Source organism: Arachis duranensis, chromosome 9, assembly GCF_000817695.3.
Source record: "Arachis duranensis cultivar V14167 chromosome 9, aradu.V14167.gnm2.J7QH, whole genome shotgun sequence".
NCBI classification, from domain to species: Eukaryota; Viridiplantae; Streptophyta; class Magnoliopsida; order Fabales; family Fabaceae; genus Arachis; species Arachis duranensis.
Window position 1 is genome coordinate 112,088,494 of NC_029780.3, and position 19,474 is coordinate 112,107,967.

Genomic DNA, 19,474 nt, shown 5'->3' on the forward strand with positions numbered 1-19,474 from the left:
TTATTGTATCCAACGCACTCCGTAATCATTATCTATGATCATATTCTTGATCATGGGATACTCTCAAAATTCTCAAATCTGAGTACGGTGATGTTTCTGTACAAGGATCTCGATTAAGTCAAGCGGTGGCATATGTAATCCTATGGAACAATACACTTGGACTTCTACTTTCTTTCATCCTTTTTTATTCTAATCTTAAATCTATATCAAAGGTCGCTAAAGTGGACCTGATACACTTTGAAGATACACTTTGAAGTATAATATTATTATTATTATTTTGTGTGCCTAGCTACTTTCACTATATAGAATATACTATATAGTGTCAAACTAAAGTACTCAATCATAGATAATAATTAATCCTCCTTTATAAATACATGAGGTAGGAATCAAGGAAATCAAAACCTACATCATCGTTATTATCATGGCTTCTTACTCTGTATCATGTTTCTTCGGTGAAAGTGCGACTTCAAATCGCTGGCAAATAAAGCTCTCCCAACCTTACCCCAAGATAAGATTGCAGTGCTTTAAGGACAATGGTAATTAATACATATATTCTTGTACTCGCTACTCAATCTATCAATCCTTAACAAGATGTGTTCATGAGTTGAAATTATTCATCCTTGATAAAAGCAAATTAATTCAAGGGGAAAAAACAAATTAAAGATTCAAGATCATGACTCGCAAACACAGCAAAACGATTTTATATTATATATTAATTTATTTCTGTTTTTGTTAACAAAAATTTATTATTATCAACAAATGATATATTTTTTCATTTTATGATACCATATCAGATATCAGAGTTTATTTTTTACAAAAAAACATGTTTTATTTTGTGATTGTTTTGGCAGATAAGCCAGCAGACATTGTTGATGCAAATTTGAGTGTTTTGAGGGCAAGAATTGAAGAATTGAAGAAAAGGGATGGTGGGTGGAACTATAACAAGCTGAATAATAATGAATACGAGGTTTCAAGGTATAAGAGAAATTCAAAAATAGTAACAGAATACGTAGAGATGTTGGGTATGGCATGTGGTGCAATTGGACTCGTCTTTCTCATTGGTTCTATTAGCATCTACCTTGTGTCCCTTCTTGTTTATATATCAAAATGAATCACTTAGCTTGTTTCTTCTTCTACCTACCAAACATCAAATATATCATGTATCATCTTTAATTTGTCTTTTTCTATCTACATGGATGTCTTTGTTTCAAATTGAAATTTGAATGTGTATATATATCTAAGTGTTCTTCCTTCCCCGTGCATAAGTTGAAGAAACTAATAATACTCTCAAACAAGCGTGTTTCTCAGGCGGTGATGATCATCAATAACTGCAATTCTCTAAGATCCAAGAAGAATAAAATATTATTAAATAATAAAAAAAAGTAATCATAGAGTCGAATTTCATTTTGATACGTGATTCAAATGTGCGTGATATAAAAAGATTAAATATTATTTAAAAATTATTAATTTACTTTGATATACTTTAATTTTTAGTTATTTAATCATTGGATTGGATTTTATGTTTATAAGTTTTAGAATATTTTTTTATTTTAACTTAATAAAAAATGATAAGTATCTTCTTAGTTATTGTAGTTATAGTATTCTGTGGTTAGAAATTTGAATTTTTTTATTTCGTAGTAAAATCATGACGTAGATAAATAAAATTGAATGGATTTTTCTCTTATTGTATTAAAAAAATTGGATAGAAGGTTGATGAGTTCTCCCGATTTAATTTATAAATTATGATGTGTATAAGTGAGATTGAAGAATTTTTTTTATGATGTGCATAAGTGAGATTGAAGAATTTTTTTAAAAAAAATTAGTAAAAATTAAAGTAAACCAACTCCCTCTATTCAATTTTAATTTTTTTATTTTTATTTTTATTTTGTTGTATTTTTTATTTTATTTAAATTTTTATCTTTTATTTATCTTATCACATTTATTTTCACAATATAAAATAAAATATTATTTTTACGAAATAATGGAGATCCGAGGTTAAATAATACTATAGAAATGCTTGCAACATTTGCTAGATTAATAATAAACTTCTTGTCACAAAAAAAAAAACTAAAAACAGACAAATTCATTGGATCCATGCCCTTGAGTTTAATTACAGATAAGTTTAAGAAATCAACTACCACCACGGCAGCATTTTTCATCTGAAACAATATTTAAAAAAATATTATCTAAGAATTAAAAAGAGTTGTCTTTGAGTAACATTTTTAGATCTAAGAGTAATTTAATCAATATTGAAATAATTTTGTTGGCATTTATATATGTATGTTAGTAACTATGCATGTGAGTTCTACTAGCTGGCTAGTAAACTTGTTCTTCATAGCGTGGAGACTAAAGCTTTCATTAGAAAGTGGAAAAGCCGAATAAATTATATATTACTTTCACATTGTCGTGACAAATAAATGAGATGTAATTACTAATAACACAAAGCCAACTGCTTCTCAAGAGTTTTTAATATTGACGTCATTTTATATCAAGATATAAATATCTACTTTCTTCTTTAAGGGTCTTCTTCGCATGATGCAGTGTTGATGAGTTTCAATCTCAATAAAAACATATATATTGTTAACTAAATATAGAATTCTAGCAAGATTTTACTAAGATAGTTTGAATATTATTAAAATATTATTAGAGTTGTTAGTAGTTGGGAGTTAAGTTAGTAATAGCTCGTAATTAGTAGATGAATATTTATGAGATTAGTTGAAAATATTTGTATAAATAACATGACTTTTATATCATGTAAAACAACTTCAACACAACAACTTCATATATAATATTATCTTCTTATTATGCTCTCTTCTCGCAGAAATTCAACAAATATTGTCCAGAATAATAAAATAAATAAATAAATAAAAGTAAATTTGTTTATAGGAGAAAAAACAGACATCTTTAGAAATAGCGGACTGGAGTACCAAAATGGGAGGTTTATTTTTTAAATTATATATATATAAAGAATGTTAGAGGCTTATCACAAATTATTATTTTTTGCCATTATTTAACCATTAAAATTCAATTCATTTAGTTTAATAATTCAATAACATACTTTATTCTATATTTTTAGATATAAATGACTAAGCTTTTTTGAGGGTATGTATATATATGCTACAACTGCTTTTTTTTCTTTCTCCTCCTCTTCTTCATTTTTCATTATCGTTTATTGATGTCGTCTTTTACAATGACATCATCATCGTCATCTCTGTCGTCGTCATCATTTTCTTCTCTTGTTTTTCTTCAATACTTGTTTGATTTTTTTCATCGTCTTCTATCATTATCATCACCATCATAGTTGTCATCTTCTTTAAGCAAATAAAAGCACAAAAAATTTTATTCACACCATAGAAATTTTGATGCATAGTACAAAATTTTTTAAAAGACCACATACTTAGAGTATTAACACTCAACCAATAAAATACACCCAACACAAAATTTTAGTACACAATATATAAATTTTTTAAATTTTGGTGCACAATACAAAATTTTTTAAAAGACTATATGTTTAAAAGATTGACATTTAACAAAAGAAATTTTTGGCACACTTAACAGAAATTTTTAAAAAACCACATGTTCGTGCAAGGATACTCGTCTCCGTGCTATACGTCGGACTCTAGGTGTTACTGAGGAGATGACCGGGTTTGCGACGAGGAGCACCTTGCTTGAACACGGACCGAGCGGGGTACCTACAAAAAGGACTCCGACGCTCAAATTAGTAAAAAATATTTTTCAATATACGAGTACCAGAATGAAATACTAGTGTGTGTAGTCTAAATGCCTTTGGTGATTTCAGCAGTTGCCATTTTATAGACTTTTTGGGTTGAATCCATTTAGTGATTTGTTGGAGTGAATCCCGGTTTGGGCTGAGATTCTTGGGTGGTTATTGTTATTGTGTTTATCCGCTGCCTACCTGCTTCTTTAACGTGGCCGAGGTATAGGGGGTAGGTTCTGATTTTGTAAGGTGCAGTACACAGCCCCCAAGCTTAACTTGCCGGATTTTTATTTTTAGCAAGTTGAGCTTAAGTCGACCTATATCTCGGTCTTGGCAGCCCCCAAGCTCAACGCTACGTTTTGTTAGGTCTTGTGGTTTGCAATCTGTAATTTTTGAAAAGATGGTTTAATGATTAATTATTGGATTCAAAGGGGTGTTTTTTCCCTTTTTTAGGAAAACGTGTTGTAGTTATTTCACTTAATGACTGCATCTGAACCATTTTTGACCCCTGGTTCCTTAGCAGTTCGTCTTTTTACTTTTCCACTTAGTTAGTGGGTTGTAATAGGCTTTTACTGTTTCTTTCTCTTGGAAAATCTCAAAAAGTCACTCCTTTTTACTCAAATTTTGACCGAAAATGACTTCCAAAGGTTAGAATTTTCTTCTTCTCCGTCTTCTACTCTTTCTCTATATCTTGTCGTAGTTTAGTCTGTAATGGAAAAGAAAAAGTTGAAGAAAAAGCAGAAAGTTGTTGAGGTTAAAAAAGATGATCTTTATTATTGGGTACATGACGATGTTAAGACCCATGCTTCTTCGTACTGTAGTTTTGATTCTCTTCGAGAGCTTCGTGCCATGAAATTGACTAAGGATGATTCTAATGTTGCTATCGAACTTCTGCCCTGCTCGAGTGAGGATAGGGTTTGTGAGCGTAGGGGAGATTGGGGGTACTTCTATATGTATTCTCCTTGTTTATCTAAGTTGTATATTAGGTTTCCTTTTTCTTCTTTTGAATGTGACGTCTTGACTCAGCTGAATTGTGCCCCTTCCCAACTACACCCGAATTTGTGGGTGTTCTTGAAGGCGTACTAGTGTTTGATGGATTTTCTTGAATATTCTCCTTCTCTTGGGATTTTCTTTTCTCTGTTTCAGTCCAAGGGAGTTCGAAAGGGTTTATGGGTTTGTTTGAGTAGCTTTTCCGGTCGTTCTATATTCCTTCTTTATAAGTCTTCTTTTAAAAATTTCAAATTCCTATTCGTCAAAGTCCGATCTGTAGAAACTGAATACCCTTTTTATCTTGATGATGAGTTGATGGAGAGGTATCCGCTTTATTGGTGTTCCGAGCCTATGTAAGTTCTCGAGGCTTATAGGACCGAGGAGGAGGATTTAGTTATTGACTTTTTGGTAAAAAATTTTGCCACTGGAGAGTGCCTTTCGATTTCTGAGATGTTGAATTTTGAAAAAGAGAATGATAGGGAGGGGTTGAGGACTGTTTGTTTGTGCTTGTTTGTAGGAGGACGGGTTCCGCATCTAACGTCGTCCAGGCTTCAGTCTTTCCTTGATAAGAAAAAGGAGAAAGGTGTGAGTACCTCTGTGTTTCCGAAGACTGGTGAGGAGGGTGTTGCTTTCTCTACTGCGCAGCCAGTTTCTTCAAAAAGAAAAAGGGACGAGTCTGACAATTCTTTGGAGGTGCTGTCTGAAGGGGGTAAAGCTCCTGCCGAGGTTTCAACCTCGGTTTTTTTATCATCAACGTAAACTCCATGGTTTCATTCCTGGGGCGAATGCTCATTCTTTGTGGAGTGATCAATTTTCCCTGGCCGAGCTCTCTCAGAGGACTTCCCAATTTCCTGGGGACATGGTGCTTACCCGCCGTGCCGGGGTGGAAGCCTTAGGTAAATATGTTCAGGTAATTTTTGACTCTCTTTTTCTTCCCTCTCCTCTCTTTTTTTTTGATTGGGTTTAATATTACCCTGTCAGTTTGTTGCTACTCGTCTACTGTGTGTTAGTCGTACCACTGAATTTCTTGGGGCCGAGCAACAGGTTGATGTTGATAAGTTTGCTGCTCTAGAGCGTTTGGTGAAAGAGAATGAGGGGGTTATTATTGACATTACAGCTAAGATGAAGGAGAAGGAAGATGCTGTTACCGATATTGCTGCGAAGTTGAAGGAGAAGGAGCAGGAAGTATGTCATCTTCAGGATCAGATTCAGACTCTTCAGGCCGAGATAAGGGATAATGACAAGACAAAAGGTGAGATGATTGCCCGTATTCATGAGCTAGAGGATCAAGGTATAGAAATGTTTACCTCGGGGTTTGATCGAGCTGTTTCTCAGGTGTCGCTATTTGTTCCCGGGTTTGATATTCGTCAATTTGATGTGACGAAGATAGTTATTAATGGAGAGTTAGTTCAAGATGAGGCTGGCGATGATCATGATGAGAATGTTCCACCGCCTATTTGATATCTTGGTAGAAAGTAGTTTGGATTTGTATTTTGTTTTTTGAAAAACTTGTCAATTTTTGTTCCAACGTTAATGATTGATTGTCTGAACTATGGTTTCGGAATGGCTTTGCTATGTTATGCTATATGATTCCAACGTTTATACCTTGTTGGTTCGTAATATGTTTAGAATATGACTGCATAGTATAGTAAATGTATGCTTTTATTCATATGTAATTGTTCCTCATGTTTGAGGTTTGCAGGATGGTCGGCCTCGTTAAAACCTACCCGAGTAAACCCTCCTTAGGGAAAAACCTCGTGGCTAGGAAAAAGAGTACCTGGCCATCCTGCTTCTTACAACATCATGATTAGCTATAGTAGTATTTAAGTGACGAAATATTCCATGTATTTGGTAAGGCTGTTCCGTTCAATGTCTCTAAGCAGTAGGCACCTCTTCACTTTAGAGACTCAGAAAGGTCCTTCCCATGTTGCTGCTAACTTTCCATGGCCTGGTGACTTCCGAATATCTTCTAGTTGTCTGAGCACTAGGTCTCCTTGTTTAAGGATCCTTGGTTTTACTTTCTTGTCGTACTGACGCTTCATAGCTAGTTGCATTGACTTTTGTCTTAGCTTTGTGTAATTGCGTTCTTCCTCAACGACGTCAATTTCGGCACGCCGAGATTGTTCATTGGCACTCTCATTGAAGTGTTCGGTCCTGGTCGAGCCTTGGCTGATTTCCAAAGGGATTACGCACTCTGTTCCGTACACTAAGCGGAAAGGGCTTTCTTTTGTCGTGGTTTGAGGAGTTGTGTTATAACTCCACAGTATTTCTGGTATAAGTTCGGCCCAGCGACCTTTATCCTCGGTCAATTTTTTCTTAAGGGTCTGCAAAATCACTTTATTAGCTGCCTCTGTGAGCCCATTGGTATGTGGGTGCTCGACAGAGGAAAAATGGTGTCTTATATTCATGTTAGTTAAGAACGAGGTGATTTTTTTATCACTAAATTGCCTGCCGTTATCGGAAATAATTTCTCTTGGTAAACTACATCTACAAATAATAAATTTCCAAATAAATTTTTGTACCTTGTCCGAGGTGATTTTTCCAAGTGGTTATGCTTCTATCCACTTTGTGAAGTAATCAATAGCCACCAAAAGGAACTTTACCTGGCCTGGCGATGTTGGGAATGGTCCGAGGATGTCCATGCCCCACTTGTGGAATGGCCAGCTGGCGTCGGACATATGCAACGTCTCGGCTGGACTGTGTATTAGTGGCGAGCATTTTTGACACGAATCGCATTTTCAAACCTTGTTCGTGCAGTCCGACCTTAAGGTCGGCCAATAGTAGTCTGGGCGCAAGATTTTTGCTGTCAGGCTTCTGCCTCCGATATGGTGTCCGCAAATACCTTCATGGACTTCGTCGACTGCTGCTCTTGCGTCATCTCCTGCGAGGCATTTAAGTAGTGGTTGGAAAAAACCACGTCTGTATAGATGATCTCCTATTAGGGTGTAATTGGTTGCTTTTCTTTTGAAAGATCTCGGATCGCCTTCTGGCACTACTCCTGTCTTTAGGTATTGTATTTTGGGGGTTCGCCAATCTCCTTCCCGTGACACATATAAAACATACTGCATATCTAGGCTAGATTTCGTTAGTGTGAGATGTACCAGATTTTCTAAGTGTTGGTCATCTCTATATGTTGCTAGCTTTGATAGTATATCTGCTCTGCTATTTTGTTCTCGGGGTATATTCGTTATTTCAAATGTTTGAAAACTTTTTATCATGTTTTTAGTAATATGTAAGTATTTTTCTAAGAGGGGATCTTTAGTTTGGAAGTTACCGGTTACCTGTTGTACTACGAGTAAGGAATCACAATATACTTGCAAGCTTGGCACTTGAATTTCTTTTGCGAGTCTTAGTCCCGCTAATAACGCCTCATACTCGGCTTGGTTGTTTGTTGCCTGGAACAGAAATTTTATTGATTGCTCGGCGTATACCCCTGTTTTGTATTTTAGCAGTATTCCTGCTCCGCATCCGTTGTCATTGGATGCTCCATCTACATATAATTCCCATGGCTCGGCTTCCTCTACTTCATTGGTGAATTCGGAGATAAAATCGGCCAGGGCTTGGGCCCTGGGGGATCCTATGGACTGATAAGTAATGTCGAATTCTGAGAGTTTGACCGACCATTTTGTGAGTCTTCCTGCTAGGTCAGGTTTTGCTAGGATTTGTCGAAGCGTTTGATTGATTCAAACTATAATTCGGTATCCTTGAAAATAATGTCGTAGCCTCCGATCTGTGGCAATTAGTCCAAATGCTAATTTCTCTATCATTGGGTATATCGTCTCATCACCCTATAGGACTTTACTTACAAAGTATATTGGGTGTTGTTCTTTTTCGTTATCTGTTACAAGTACCGAACTGATTGTGTTAGTTGAAATTGAAAGGAATAGATGTAAAGGCTTACCTTGTTCCGGCTTTTTCAATATGGGTGGTGACCCTAAGGCATTTTTGAATTTTGTGAAAGCTTCTTCACATTCCTCTATCTAGATGAATTGATCGGACTTTTTTAAGGTGTTGAAGAAGTGATATGATTTTTCTGCTGCTGCTGGCAAGAAGCAGGAAAGAGCTGCTAACTGACCTGTTAGCTGTTGGACCTCTTTCTTATTCCAAGGAGATTGCATGTTGATTACTGCGAGACAGGATTTGCCTCTATCCCCCTGTTGGTTAATAAGAAGCCGAGGAACTTTCCTTATTGTACTCCGAAGGCGCACTTTTCTGGATTCAATCCCATATTGTGTTTTCTGAGCTGTTCGAATACCTCGGTCAGGTCGTCCTTGTGCTGTTCCTCCGAGGTTGACTTTACTACCATGTCGTCTACATATATTTCAATGTTTCTTCCGATCTGATTTTTGAAGACTTTGTCCGTTAGCCGTTGATATGTTGCCCATGCGTTCTTTAGCCCAAAGGGCATGACCTTGTAATAGAAATTTCCTTGATCAATGAGGAATTCTAGTTTCCTTGATCGGTGACGAATGTTTTTTTTTCTTCGTCTCCCGGATGCATGAGAATTTGATTATAACCTGAGTAGGTATCCATGAAGCTAAGTACTAGGAAACCTGAGGTGTCATCTACTAGCCTGTCTATGTTGGGCAGTGGGTAACCGTCTTTGTGGCATGCTTTGTTTAAGTCGGTAAAGTCTACGCACATGCGCCACTTTTCCGAGCTTTTTCACACCATTATGACGTTTGCTAGCCATGCTGAAAATCGTAGTTCCCGGATAAACCCTGCCTCCAGGAGCTTTATTGTTTCTGCCTCGGCTGCCTTTCTCCTTTCGTCTCCCAAGTTTCTTTTCTTTTGTCGTATAAGTCGGGTATTGGGGTTGACTGCCAACCTATGGCAGATAAAATTGGGGTCGATACCAGGCATGTTCGCCGGTCTCCATGCAAAAAGGTCGGCGTTTGTCTTTAGTATTGTGATAAGGTCGTCCTTCTGTCCTGCAATGAATGCGGATCCTATGTTAGTGAATTGTTCTTCCTGACCTAATTGTACCTTTTCAAGGTCATCCGTTGGCGTGGGACGACTTTCGTCACTTCGAGGGTCCATTTCGGCCAGAGTTGGTATATTTTTCGAGTTGTACACCGTGTGTATCCGAGGTGTTTCTTCCTTCTTGACTGCTTTGAGGCTTGCATTGTAGCATTGTCTTGCCTCCTTGTGGTCGACGTATACCATCCCTACTGCGTTATCCTACAAAGAAAATTTCACACAAAGATGAATTGTTGAAACAATGGCTCCAAAGGCGTTCAGTGATGGATGCCCTAGGATGATATTATAAAGGCTGGGGCAATCAACCACTAGGAATTGAATGTATAGTGTTTTATTGTTTGTAGATTCTCCAATTGTTGTTCTCAGCCAAATATACCCTGATACCGATACCTTTTCTCCAGAGAACCCTACCAATTCTCTGGCTGACGGTTGTAGTGCGTTGTCGCTGAAGTGCATCTTTTTGAATGTTGAGTAGAACAAGACATCGGCACTGCTTCCTGGATCGAGCAGGACCTTTTTTATTATTAACTCTCCCATGTGGACTGAGATGACAACAGGGTCGTCTAAGTTCGGGCAGGTTGTTTTGAAATCGACCGCGCTGAAGTCGATGCGGGAGGTCGGAACCGACGTCTGTCGTACCGGACGAGATCCTTCCATCGTCATCATTGCTCGGTAGCTTCTTTTCCTTACTGAAGTGGTATTTTTGCCGCCAGCAAAGCCTCCTGAAATGTAATTGATTATCCCCTTGGATGGGGGTGTTACGACTTCTTTTTGCTTGTTTTCTCTTTCTACTTCTCTTTCTGTGTCGTGTTGCTTTCATGACGAGATATATTTGTCTAAAAGTCCTTGTCTTGCCAACCTTTCAAGCAGATCTTTTGCCACCACACACTCGTCTGTTGTATGATCGAACTTTTGATGGAAAGCATAGTGTTTGCTTCGATCCACATACTTTTGATCTTGGTATGACCCTGATCTGATAGGTGGTTTGATCAGTTTGTTGTGCAGAATTTCCTTGATTATGTCCTCCCTTTTTGTGTTCAATTTTGTGTACGAGTCGAACTTCGGCGCTAGTTTGAATGGTTTTCGGGGGTCTTTACTTGTAGGTCGGTGTGGCCTTTCCTCATCTTTTTTGGTTGGCCTTTTGCTTCTTCTGGCCACCCTGAGCTCTTCAATTTCAATTTGACCCTAGCCTTTTTCTCGAAACTCCTCCAGCGTTTTCGGTTTTGCCACTGCTATTGCTTCCTGAAATTTTTCGGGACAGAGTCCGCTTTTGATGGCGTGTTGCTGCACTTCGGAGTTAAGATCGGGGATTTGCATAGCTACTTCTGTGAACCGCATCATGTACTCCTTTAAGCTTTTATGTTGTTCCTGTTTGATCGTGCTGAGATAGTTCGAGTCTCGCACGTAGATTTTGGATGCTGCAAAATGATTTATAAATAATTTGGCAAACTCTTCAAAGCTTGATATAGATCCTGCAGGTAAGTTAGAAAACCATAATAAAGCAGCTCCATCTAAAAAGGTTGGAAAATATCGGCACAAGATGAGATCGAAGTCACTATTGAGAAACATCCGTTGGCGTGGGACGACTGTCGTCACTTCCAGGGTCCAGTTCGGCCAGAGTTGGTATATTTTTCTAGTTGTACACCGTGTGTATCCGAGGTATTTCTTCCTTTTTGACTGCTTTAAGGCTTGCGTTGTAGCATTGTCTTGCCTCCTTGTGGTCGACATATACCGTCCCTACTACGTTATCCTACAAAGAAAATTTCACACAAAGATGAATTGTTGAAACAATGGCTCCAAAGGCGTTCAGTGATGGACGCCCTAGGATGATATTATAAAGGCTGGGGCAATCAACCACTAGGAATTGAATGTATAGTATTTTATTGTTTGGAGATTCTCCAATTGTTGTTCTCAGCCAAATATACCCTGATACCGATACCTTTTCTCCAGAGAACCCTACCAATTCTCCGGGTGACGATTGTAGTACGTTGTTGCTGAAGTGCATCTTTTTGAAGGTTGAGTAGAATAAGACATTGGCGCTGCTTCCTGGATCGAGCAGGACCTTTTTTATTATTAACTCTCCTATGTGGACTGAGATGACAACAGGGTCATCTAAGTTTGGGCAGGTTGTTTTGAAATCGGTTGCGCTGAAGTCGATGTGGGAGGTCAGAACTGACGTTTGTCGTACCGGACGAGATCCTTCCATCGTCATCATTGCTCGGTAGCTTCTTTTCCTTGCTGAAGTGGTATTTTTGCTGCTAGCGAAGCCTCCTGAAATGTAATTGATTATCCCCTTGGATGGGGGCGTTACGACTTCTTTTTGCTTGTTTTCTCTTTCTACTTCTCTTTCTGTGTCGTGTTGCTTTCTTGACGAGATATATTTGTCTAAAAGTCCTTGTCTTGCCAACCTTTCAAGCAGATCTTTTGCCACCACACACTCGTCTGTTGTATGACCGAACTTTTGATGGAAAGCATAGTGCTTGCTTCGATCCACATACTGTTGATCTTGGTATGACCCTGCTCTGATAGGTCGTTTGATCAGTTTGTTGTGCAGAATTTCCTTGATTATGTCCTCCCTTTTTGTGTTGAATTTTGTGTACGAGTCGAACTTCGGCGCTAGTTTGAATAGTTTTCGGGGGTCTTTACTTGTAGGTCGGTGTGGCCTTTCCTCTTCTTTTTTGGTTGGCCTTTTGTTTCTTCTGGCCTCCCTGAGCTCTTCAATTTCAATTTGACCCTGGGCTTTTTCTCAGAACTCCTCCAGCATTTTCGATTTTGCCACTTCTATTGCTTCATGGAATTTTCCGGGACAGAGTTCGCTTTTGATGGCGTGTAGCTGCACTTCGGAGTTAAAATCGGGGATTTGCATAGCTGCTTCTGTGAACCGCATCATGTACTCCTTTAAGCTTTCATGTTGTTCCTGTTTGATCGTGCTGAGATAGTTCGAGTCTCGCACGTAGATTTTGGATGCTGCAAAATAATTTGTAAATAGTTTGGCAAACTCTTCAAAGCTTGATATAGATCCTGCAGGTAAGTTAGAAAACCATAATAAAGCAGCTCCATCTAAGAAGGTTGGAAAAGATCGGCACAAGATGGGATCGAAGTCACTATTGAGAAACATCATTGATTCAAATTTTGTAACATGGATTTTAGGATCTCCGATCCCCTTGTACAGTGTTAGGGTCATTGAAAGTGTAAAATTTTTAGACATTTTAAAGCTCATTATTTCTTCGGAAAAAGGGATTAGTCCGTCGACTTGCTGTTTTGGGGTTGGTTTCCACCGTCTTTGCGTTTGATTCTGAGTTCGGCCATTCGCTGGTTTTTCGCGAACAAGGCGGAATTTGCAGCTAATAGGTCAACGTTGGTCGGATTGGTCGAGAGAGTTACCAAATGGTCCGTCATGGTTCAGTTCCTGAAAGGAAAGAAAATACAAGGCCAATGTGAAATTGTTAGCTCGGAAAAAACTAGAAGGTGAGGCTTTTTGCCCCACAGTGGGTGCCAAATGTTCGTGCAAGGATACTCGTCTCTGTGCTATACGTCGGACTCCAGGTGTTACTGAGGAGATGACCGGGTCTGCGACGAGGAGCACCTTGCTTGAACACGGACCGAGTGAGGTACCTGCAAAAAGGACTCCAATGCTCAAGTTAGTAAAGAATATTTTCAATATACGAGTACCAGAACGAAATACTAGTGTGAGTAGTCTAGATGCCTTTGGTGATTTCACAGTTGCCGTTTTATAGACTTCTTGGATTGAATCCGTTTAGTGATTTGTTGGAGTGAATCCTGGTTTGGGCCGAGATTTTTCGGTGGTTATTATTATCGTGTTTATCCGCTACCTGCTTCTTTAACGTGCTAACGTGACCGAGATATAGGGTGTAAGTTCTGATTTTGTAGGGTACAGTACACCACATATCCAAAATATTGACTCACTTAATCAATAAATTAAAAAAAGAATTGTGCTGTAAATAATAGTTTTATATTATGCGCAAATTTTTTTATATTATACTTATAAGTTTTTTTATTTTGTAAAAAAAATTCTATGCTAAAAAATGCAAATAACAAAAAACAGTGACATATAGACGTACTTTTTATTAATTTAATTAAATTTAATTGCAAAAAAATTGTACATGTAATATTATTGAATTTTTTTTATCTTTTTTTATTTTTTATCTTCTTTTTGTACTTACAAAATTTTTATGTAATTTTTACAAAAATCTATATATACAAATTAACAGTCAGTTATATTAAATTATTTAATATTTTTATTTGTTATTTTGACGTTAAAAACATTTCATATAAATCATCATTTATCTTATTTTATTTTATTGTATCCAACGCACTCTGTAATCATTATCTATGATCATATTCTTGATCATGAGATACTCTCAAAATTCTCAAATCTGAGTACGGTGATGTTTCTGTACAAGGATCTCGATTAAGTCAAGCGGTGGCATGTGTAATCCTATGGAACAATACACTTGGACTTCTACTTTCTTTCATCCTTTTTTATTCTAATCTTAAATCAAATGTCGCTAAAGTGGACCTGATACACTTTGAAGTATAATATTATTATTATTATTTTGTGTGCCTAGCTACTTTCACTATATAGAATATACTATATAGTGTCAAAATAAAGTACTCAATCATAGATAATAATTAATCCTCCTTTATAAATACATGAGGTAGGAATCAAGGAAATCAAAACCTACATCATCGTTATTATCATGGCTTCTTACTCCGTATCATGTTTCTTCGGTGCAAGTGCGACTTCAAACCGCTGGCAAATAAAGCTCTCCCAACCATACCCCAAGATAAGATTGCAGTGCTCTAAGGACAATGGTAATTAATACATATATTCTTGTACTCGCTACTCAATCTATCAATCCTTAACAAGATGTGTTCATGAGTTGAAATTATTCATCCTTGATAAAAGCAAATTAATTCAAGGGGAAAAAACAAATTAAAGATTCAAGATCATGACTCGTAAACATAGCAAAACGATTTTATATTATATATTAATTTATTTCTGTTCTTGTTAACCAAAATTTATTATTATCAACGAATGATATATTTTTTTATTTTATGATACCATATCAGAGTTTATTTTTTACAAAAAAACATGTTTTATTTTGTGATTGTTTTTGGCAGATAAGCCAGCAGACATTGTTGATGCAAATTTGAGTGTTTTGAGGGCAAGAATTGAAGAATTGAAGAAAAGGGATGGTGGGTGGAACTATAACAAGCTGAATAATAATGAATACGAGGTTTCAAGGTATAAGAGAAATTCAAAAATAGTAACAGAATACGTAGAGATGTTGGGTATGGCATGTGGTGCAATTGGACTCGTCTTTCTCATTGGTTCTATTAGCATCTACCTTGTGTCCCTTCTTGTTTATATATCAAAATGAATCACTTAGCTTGTTTCTTCTTCTACCTACCAAACATCGAATATATCATGTATCATCTTTAATTTGTCTTTTTCTATCTACATGGATGTCTTTGTTTCAAATTGAAATTTGAATGTGTATATATATCTAAGTGTTCTCCCTTCCCCATGCATAAGTTGAAGAAACTAATAATACTCCCAAACAAGCGTGTTTCTCAGGCGGTGATGATCATCAATAACTGCAATTTTCTAAGATCCAAGAAGAATAAAATATTATTAAATAATAAAAAAAGTAATCATAGAATTAAATTTCATTTTGACACGTGATTCAAATGTCCGTGATATAAAAAGATTAAATATTATTTAAAAATTATTAATTTATATTTTTAGAATGTTCAATTTAATTGAATATATTTTAATTTTATTTATTTAGTTATGAAATTAGACTTTATGTTATGGGGTTATAATTTTTTTTATTTTAACTTAATAAGAGGTTATATATATATAAATACTTCATAAATTATTATAGTCGTTATTCAATGATTAGAGGTGTGGAAACTTATTTTTGGTTTCGTGAGGAAATCATGATGTGGACAAGTGAGGTTGAATAGTGAGTCTCTCTCTTGTTATATTGGAAAATTTGGTAGAAGGTTTATTGGATCCATGTCCTTGAGTTTAATTACAGATAAGTTTAAGAAATCAACTACCGCCACCGCAGCATTTTTCATCTGAAACAATATTTAAAAAAATATTATCTAAGAATTAAAAAGAGTTGTGTTTGAGTAACATTTTTAGATTTAGCGTTAAATATAAATGTTCTGATGGTTAGTGTTTGAGGCTGAAACTAAGGTCCAGATTGTTTTTAGTGATAGCAGTTCATTCAGTTTAAAATAATTCAATTAGTTTTTTGGGTGAAAAATATTAGATATTTCATCTTCTGAAATCAATATTTTTGATATTATTTGGCATACGATAATTCAATATGTCTATTATGTATATGTACTCTTTGAGATCGATAAATTCTTTGGATTTTATTAACTAAAGAAATTTGACTTTGGACAATAATTATCAAAAAAGAATTAATTGAAACATAAAAACGTGACTAAATTGGTCCTAATTACTCTTTGAAAAATAGAAGAATGAAGGAGAGAGATTCTCGAATGAAGAAAAGGATTCAATGACTTAGAAAGAATTGAACGAGAAGCCGTATGAGATGAAAATCTCATGTACAGTATAGAGTGTCAATAAGGGTGACTTATTTGTCAATTTTTCTACTATCACCCAAAAAAACTCTGCCTTACGTAAATTGTCAGAGTACGTTTAACTTTTGGATTTGAAATTTCACTTCCGTCTGTCTGAGTTTTTAGTGAGAAGGTGGGAGATGGTATCTATAAGACTCTGATACTTAAGTTAACAAGGTTTTTAAACAGATTTTTATAGTAGAGTAGATAACTATTTTTTGAAAAATTATATTTTTATTGGTGGATAACCATTCTCTTTATCTTTGAAGTTTGTTGAGATCTATCTTTTAAATGAAAAAGAGATAGTAGAAAAAAAATTTAGAGAGACAATTACTTATTTAGATAAGTGAACTAACCTCCCTTGACCTTTCAAAAGATCGGATAAGGAAAAGATGCCATTTTTAATGGGTTTATTTTTAATGGAGTCTTTATTTTGGACTAAAAGTATGAATAATAAATATTATAAATTTTTAATATTTATAAAAAAAATATTCATTAAAAGAATATCTATGGAATAATATATATAAATATATACAAATTTATAATATCTAATTTAGTAATTATTTTTTTATTTATAAAACATTTTTATTACCACGACATATATAATATCATTTGGGTAAAATTTATAAACAATCTTATCTTGGAGCAATAATTAACTGCCACATCTATGTGTAACTATATATATATTAAGACCACATGTATGGATCTAACATCTACGGTAAGAATGATGAAAATCATGTAATGGATTCCATTTCCGAATTAGGCAAGTATCATTGAGTGAGAAGGATGTTATGAAGGCAAAAAAGGACAGGTAATTATATTTATGGGTTATGGATTCAGATATGCAAGATGGCAAATTGTGAATAACTGAATATGTTATAAGTCAAAAATGACATGCACTACCTATCTTATCTAGTGCACAGGCCACAACCAATCTCGTTTTGCCATTACATTACATCTGCTTACTTTTACCAATATTTTATTTAATTATTTAATTATTATAATTCATCATTTGTTTTTGTTAATTTCAGAAAAGCATAGGATTAGCACTTAGCAGCACACTTTTATACACGTGATTGGCTTTACCCTCTCTGCTTATCCAAGATCCCGAGGAAAATCAAATCAAACGAAGTTATAACTTAGGCAAAATATAAGTTCTAGATCAAAGTTTAAAGATATGTTTACATGGTAAAATATAAATTATACATTCTAAAGTTATATTTTTTATCTAAAATTGTAATTCTTCACAAAAAAAAAGCGTCACTTAATGAAAAAAAATAAATTAGAAGATTTAAGAGAATAAATAATTAAATTATCAAAATTAATAGATCAAAAATTAATGATTTTAACTAATGTTAATTGTAATGACACCGAATTCTTAAAATCAATACAAAATGATTTTTCTCAAAATCTTTATTTTACTATAAGTTTTATTGAAGGACTTCAAAAACCTGAAAAAACTTATTTTTCACACGGAATTTCTAAAAAATGCTACCATGGAAATGATTTCCCACATCTTTATTATACTTTTAACCCACAATTAAATTCTAGAGTAGATATGCTTGAAAAAATATTAGTATCCATAAAATTTCAAAGAAATAAAGAAAAAGAAAATCCCAAAGAAGAAAAATTTCAAAATATAATCAATATAACAGACTTAAAAATAAAACCACCATTGAAATTATGAATATTGAAGAAAAATTAGAAGAAGTTACAATGCTTTTTAAACAATTAAAAATGGCTCAAGAAAATAATATTATGGAACATGGTTTTCAAATAGAAGAAGAATTAGTAAATTCTGAAAATATAGAAAATGAAGAACACATTCTAGATTATTCAAGTGACGAGGAACCAGCAATTTCAATGCAAGTAAAAAATGAAGCTGGAACATCTAAGGATAATCAATCTCAATTTAAATGGGAAACAAGATTTGATAATTATGCTTTTAAAAAAGGGTTTATAAATAAAGATTCAAAATATACAAAAATACCATCAAAATACGTTCCTAAAATTCAGGAAATGGAAGGAGAAAGAATGCTTGACTTAGACTGTAAAAAGAATGAAAAAAAAATTTTCGAAAGTTGGTCGAATTCCTTTTTATTAGAAGCTTTTACTAATCCAAAGCTTAGTGAATTGTCTGGAAGAGATATTTGGAATTACATAGGGTTTCATACTAAAGGAACTATAAGAGATTACATGACATCTATAGAAAACCTAATAATAGAAGATTTAGCAACAAAAACAACAGCTTATGATAAGATATTATATATAATGATAATTCTATATAAAGAATTTTTTGGAAAAAATATTAAAGATCATAGACAAGAAGTCTATAATAAAAAATATCAAGAAGCAAAAAATCAGAATTTGCTGTCAGGATAATGAGGAGATACCTCAAAAATATGGTCTTAATAAAAATCTTTAAAGAAAAAGAAAATATCAATTTAGAAAAAGAAAATACTATCCAAATTGAAGAAAAAAGAGGTATTTTAGAAAAAGAAATAACGATAAAAATAAAAGACAAAGAAATGAATATTGCCCGAATAAAAAAGAAAATTGTAAGTGTTGGTATTGTCAAGAAGAATGACACTATGCAAATGAATGCCCGAAAAAGAAGGATAAAAAGGATCTTACTAAACAAATAGAAATTGCTAAGTCTTGTTTCATGGAACCATTAGAGGAATCTGATGATAACTTAGACTATATTTTTGAATATGTCTCGGAAACAGACTCAGAGACCGAGTAATAATGCCACATTTATTACTATAAAAATAACAGAAAAGTTTATAAATGCTTTCATAGATTCTAGAGTAACACAATGCTTTGCTAGTTCAAATATAAAACTTGATTGGAAAAAATTAAAGAAACCATTAAGAGTTAGAATAGCTGAGAAATCAATACATAAAATTGACCAAAAAGCAGAGATGGTTGAAATTTTTATTCAAAACTATAGGTTTATTGTTCCATCTATATATATGTTAGATTTTGGAATGGATTTTATCATAGGAAATAACTTTTTAAAGCTATATCCATTCATTCAAGAATTAACATATATAGTTTTAAAAGCTCCACACGATTCTTCAATAAATCAAAAATCAAAACGTATAAAAAATACCAATTACTACTATAGATAAGATTCTAAAATTTAAAATATTTTCTATA

At 34.6% G+C, this 19,474-nt stretch overlaps 3 protein-coding genes across 3 annotated transcripts; 2 read left to right on the forward strand and 1 right to left on the reverse strand.

Annotated features, from left to right (window-relative positions):
- The first annotated feature begins 253 nt into the window (after window positions 1–253).
- LOC107467285 (uncharacterized) lies at window positions 254–1,249 on the forward strand. The gene is made up of 2 exons (XM_016086328.3): window positions 254–536; window positions 852–1,249. The coding sequence occupies exons 1-2, from the start codon at window positions 422–424 to the stop codon at window positions 1,109–1,111; spliced, it is 375 nt and encodes a 124-aa protein (XP_015941814.1). The 5' UTR covers window positions 254–421; the 3' UTR covers window positions 1,112–1,249.
- A 10,072-nt stretch (window positions 1,250–11,321) lies between these two features.
- LOC110275776 (uncharacterized) lies at window positions 11,322–11,900 on the reverse strand. Its single transcript, XM_021132032.1, has 2 exons — window positions 11,628–11,900; window positions 11,322–11,438 (listed from the first exon to the last, which is right to left on the reverse strand). Exons 1-2 carry the CDS (start codon window positions 11,898–11,900, stop codon window positions 11,322–11,324), a joined length of 390 nt encoding a protein of 129 aa, XP_020987691.1.
- A 2,382-nt stretch (window positions 11,901–14,282) lies between these two features.
- LOC107467286 (uncharacterized) lies at window positions 14,283–15,233 on the forward strand. The gene is made up of 2 exons (XM_016086330.3): window positions 14,283–14,524; window positions 14,834–15,233. The coding sequence occupies exons 1-2, from the start codon at window positions 14,410–14,412 to the stop codon at window positions 15,091–15,093; spliced, it is 375 nt and encodes a 124-aa protein (XP_015941816.1). The 5' UTR covers window positions 14,283–14,409; the 3' UTR covers window positions 15,094–15,233.
- The last annotated feature ends 4,241 nt before the right edge of the window (window positions 15,234–19,474 follow it).

Bases quoted from the DNA above. Each gene is read 5' to 3' on its own strand.
- LOC107467285 (XM_016086328.3), top strand. From the start codon at position 422: ATGGCTTCTTACTCTGTATCATGTTTCTTCGGTGAAAGTGCGACTTCA. The intron at 537-851 runs GTAATTAATACA...TTGTTTTGGCAG, and splicing joins GCAGTGCTTTAAGGACAATG to ATAAGCCAGCAGACATTGTT.
- LOC110275776 (XM_021132032.1), bottom strand. From the start codon at position 11,900: ATGACGATGGAAGGATCTCGTCCGGTACGACAAACGTCAGTTCTGACC. The intron at 11,439-11,627 runs GTATCGGTATCA...TTTTCTTTGTAG, and splicing joins TAGGGTTCTCTGGAGAAAAG to GATAACGTAGTAGGGACGGT.
- LOC107467286 (XM_016086330.3), top strand. From the start codon at position 14,410: ATGGCTTCTTACTCCGTATCATGTTTCTTCGGTGCAAGTGCGACTTCA. The intron at 14,525-14,833 runs GTAATTAATACA...TGTTTTTGGCAG, and splicing joins GCAGTGCTCTAAGGACAATG to ATAAGCCAGCAGACATTGTT.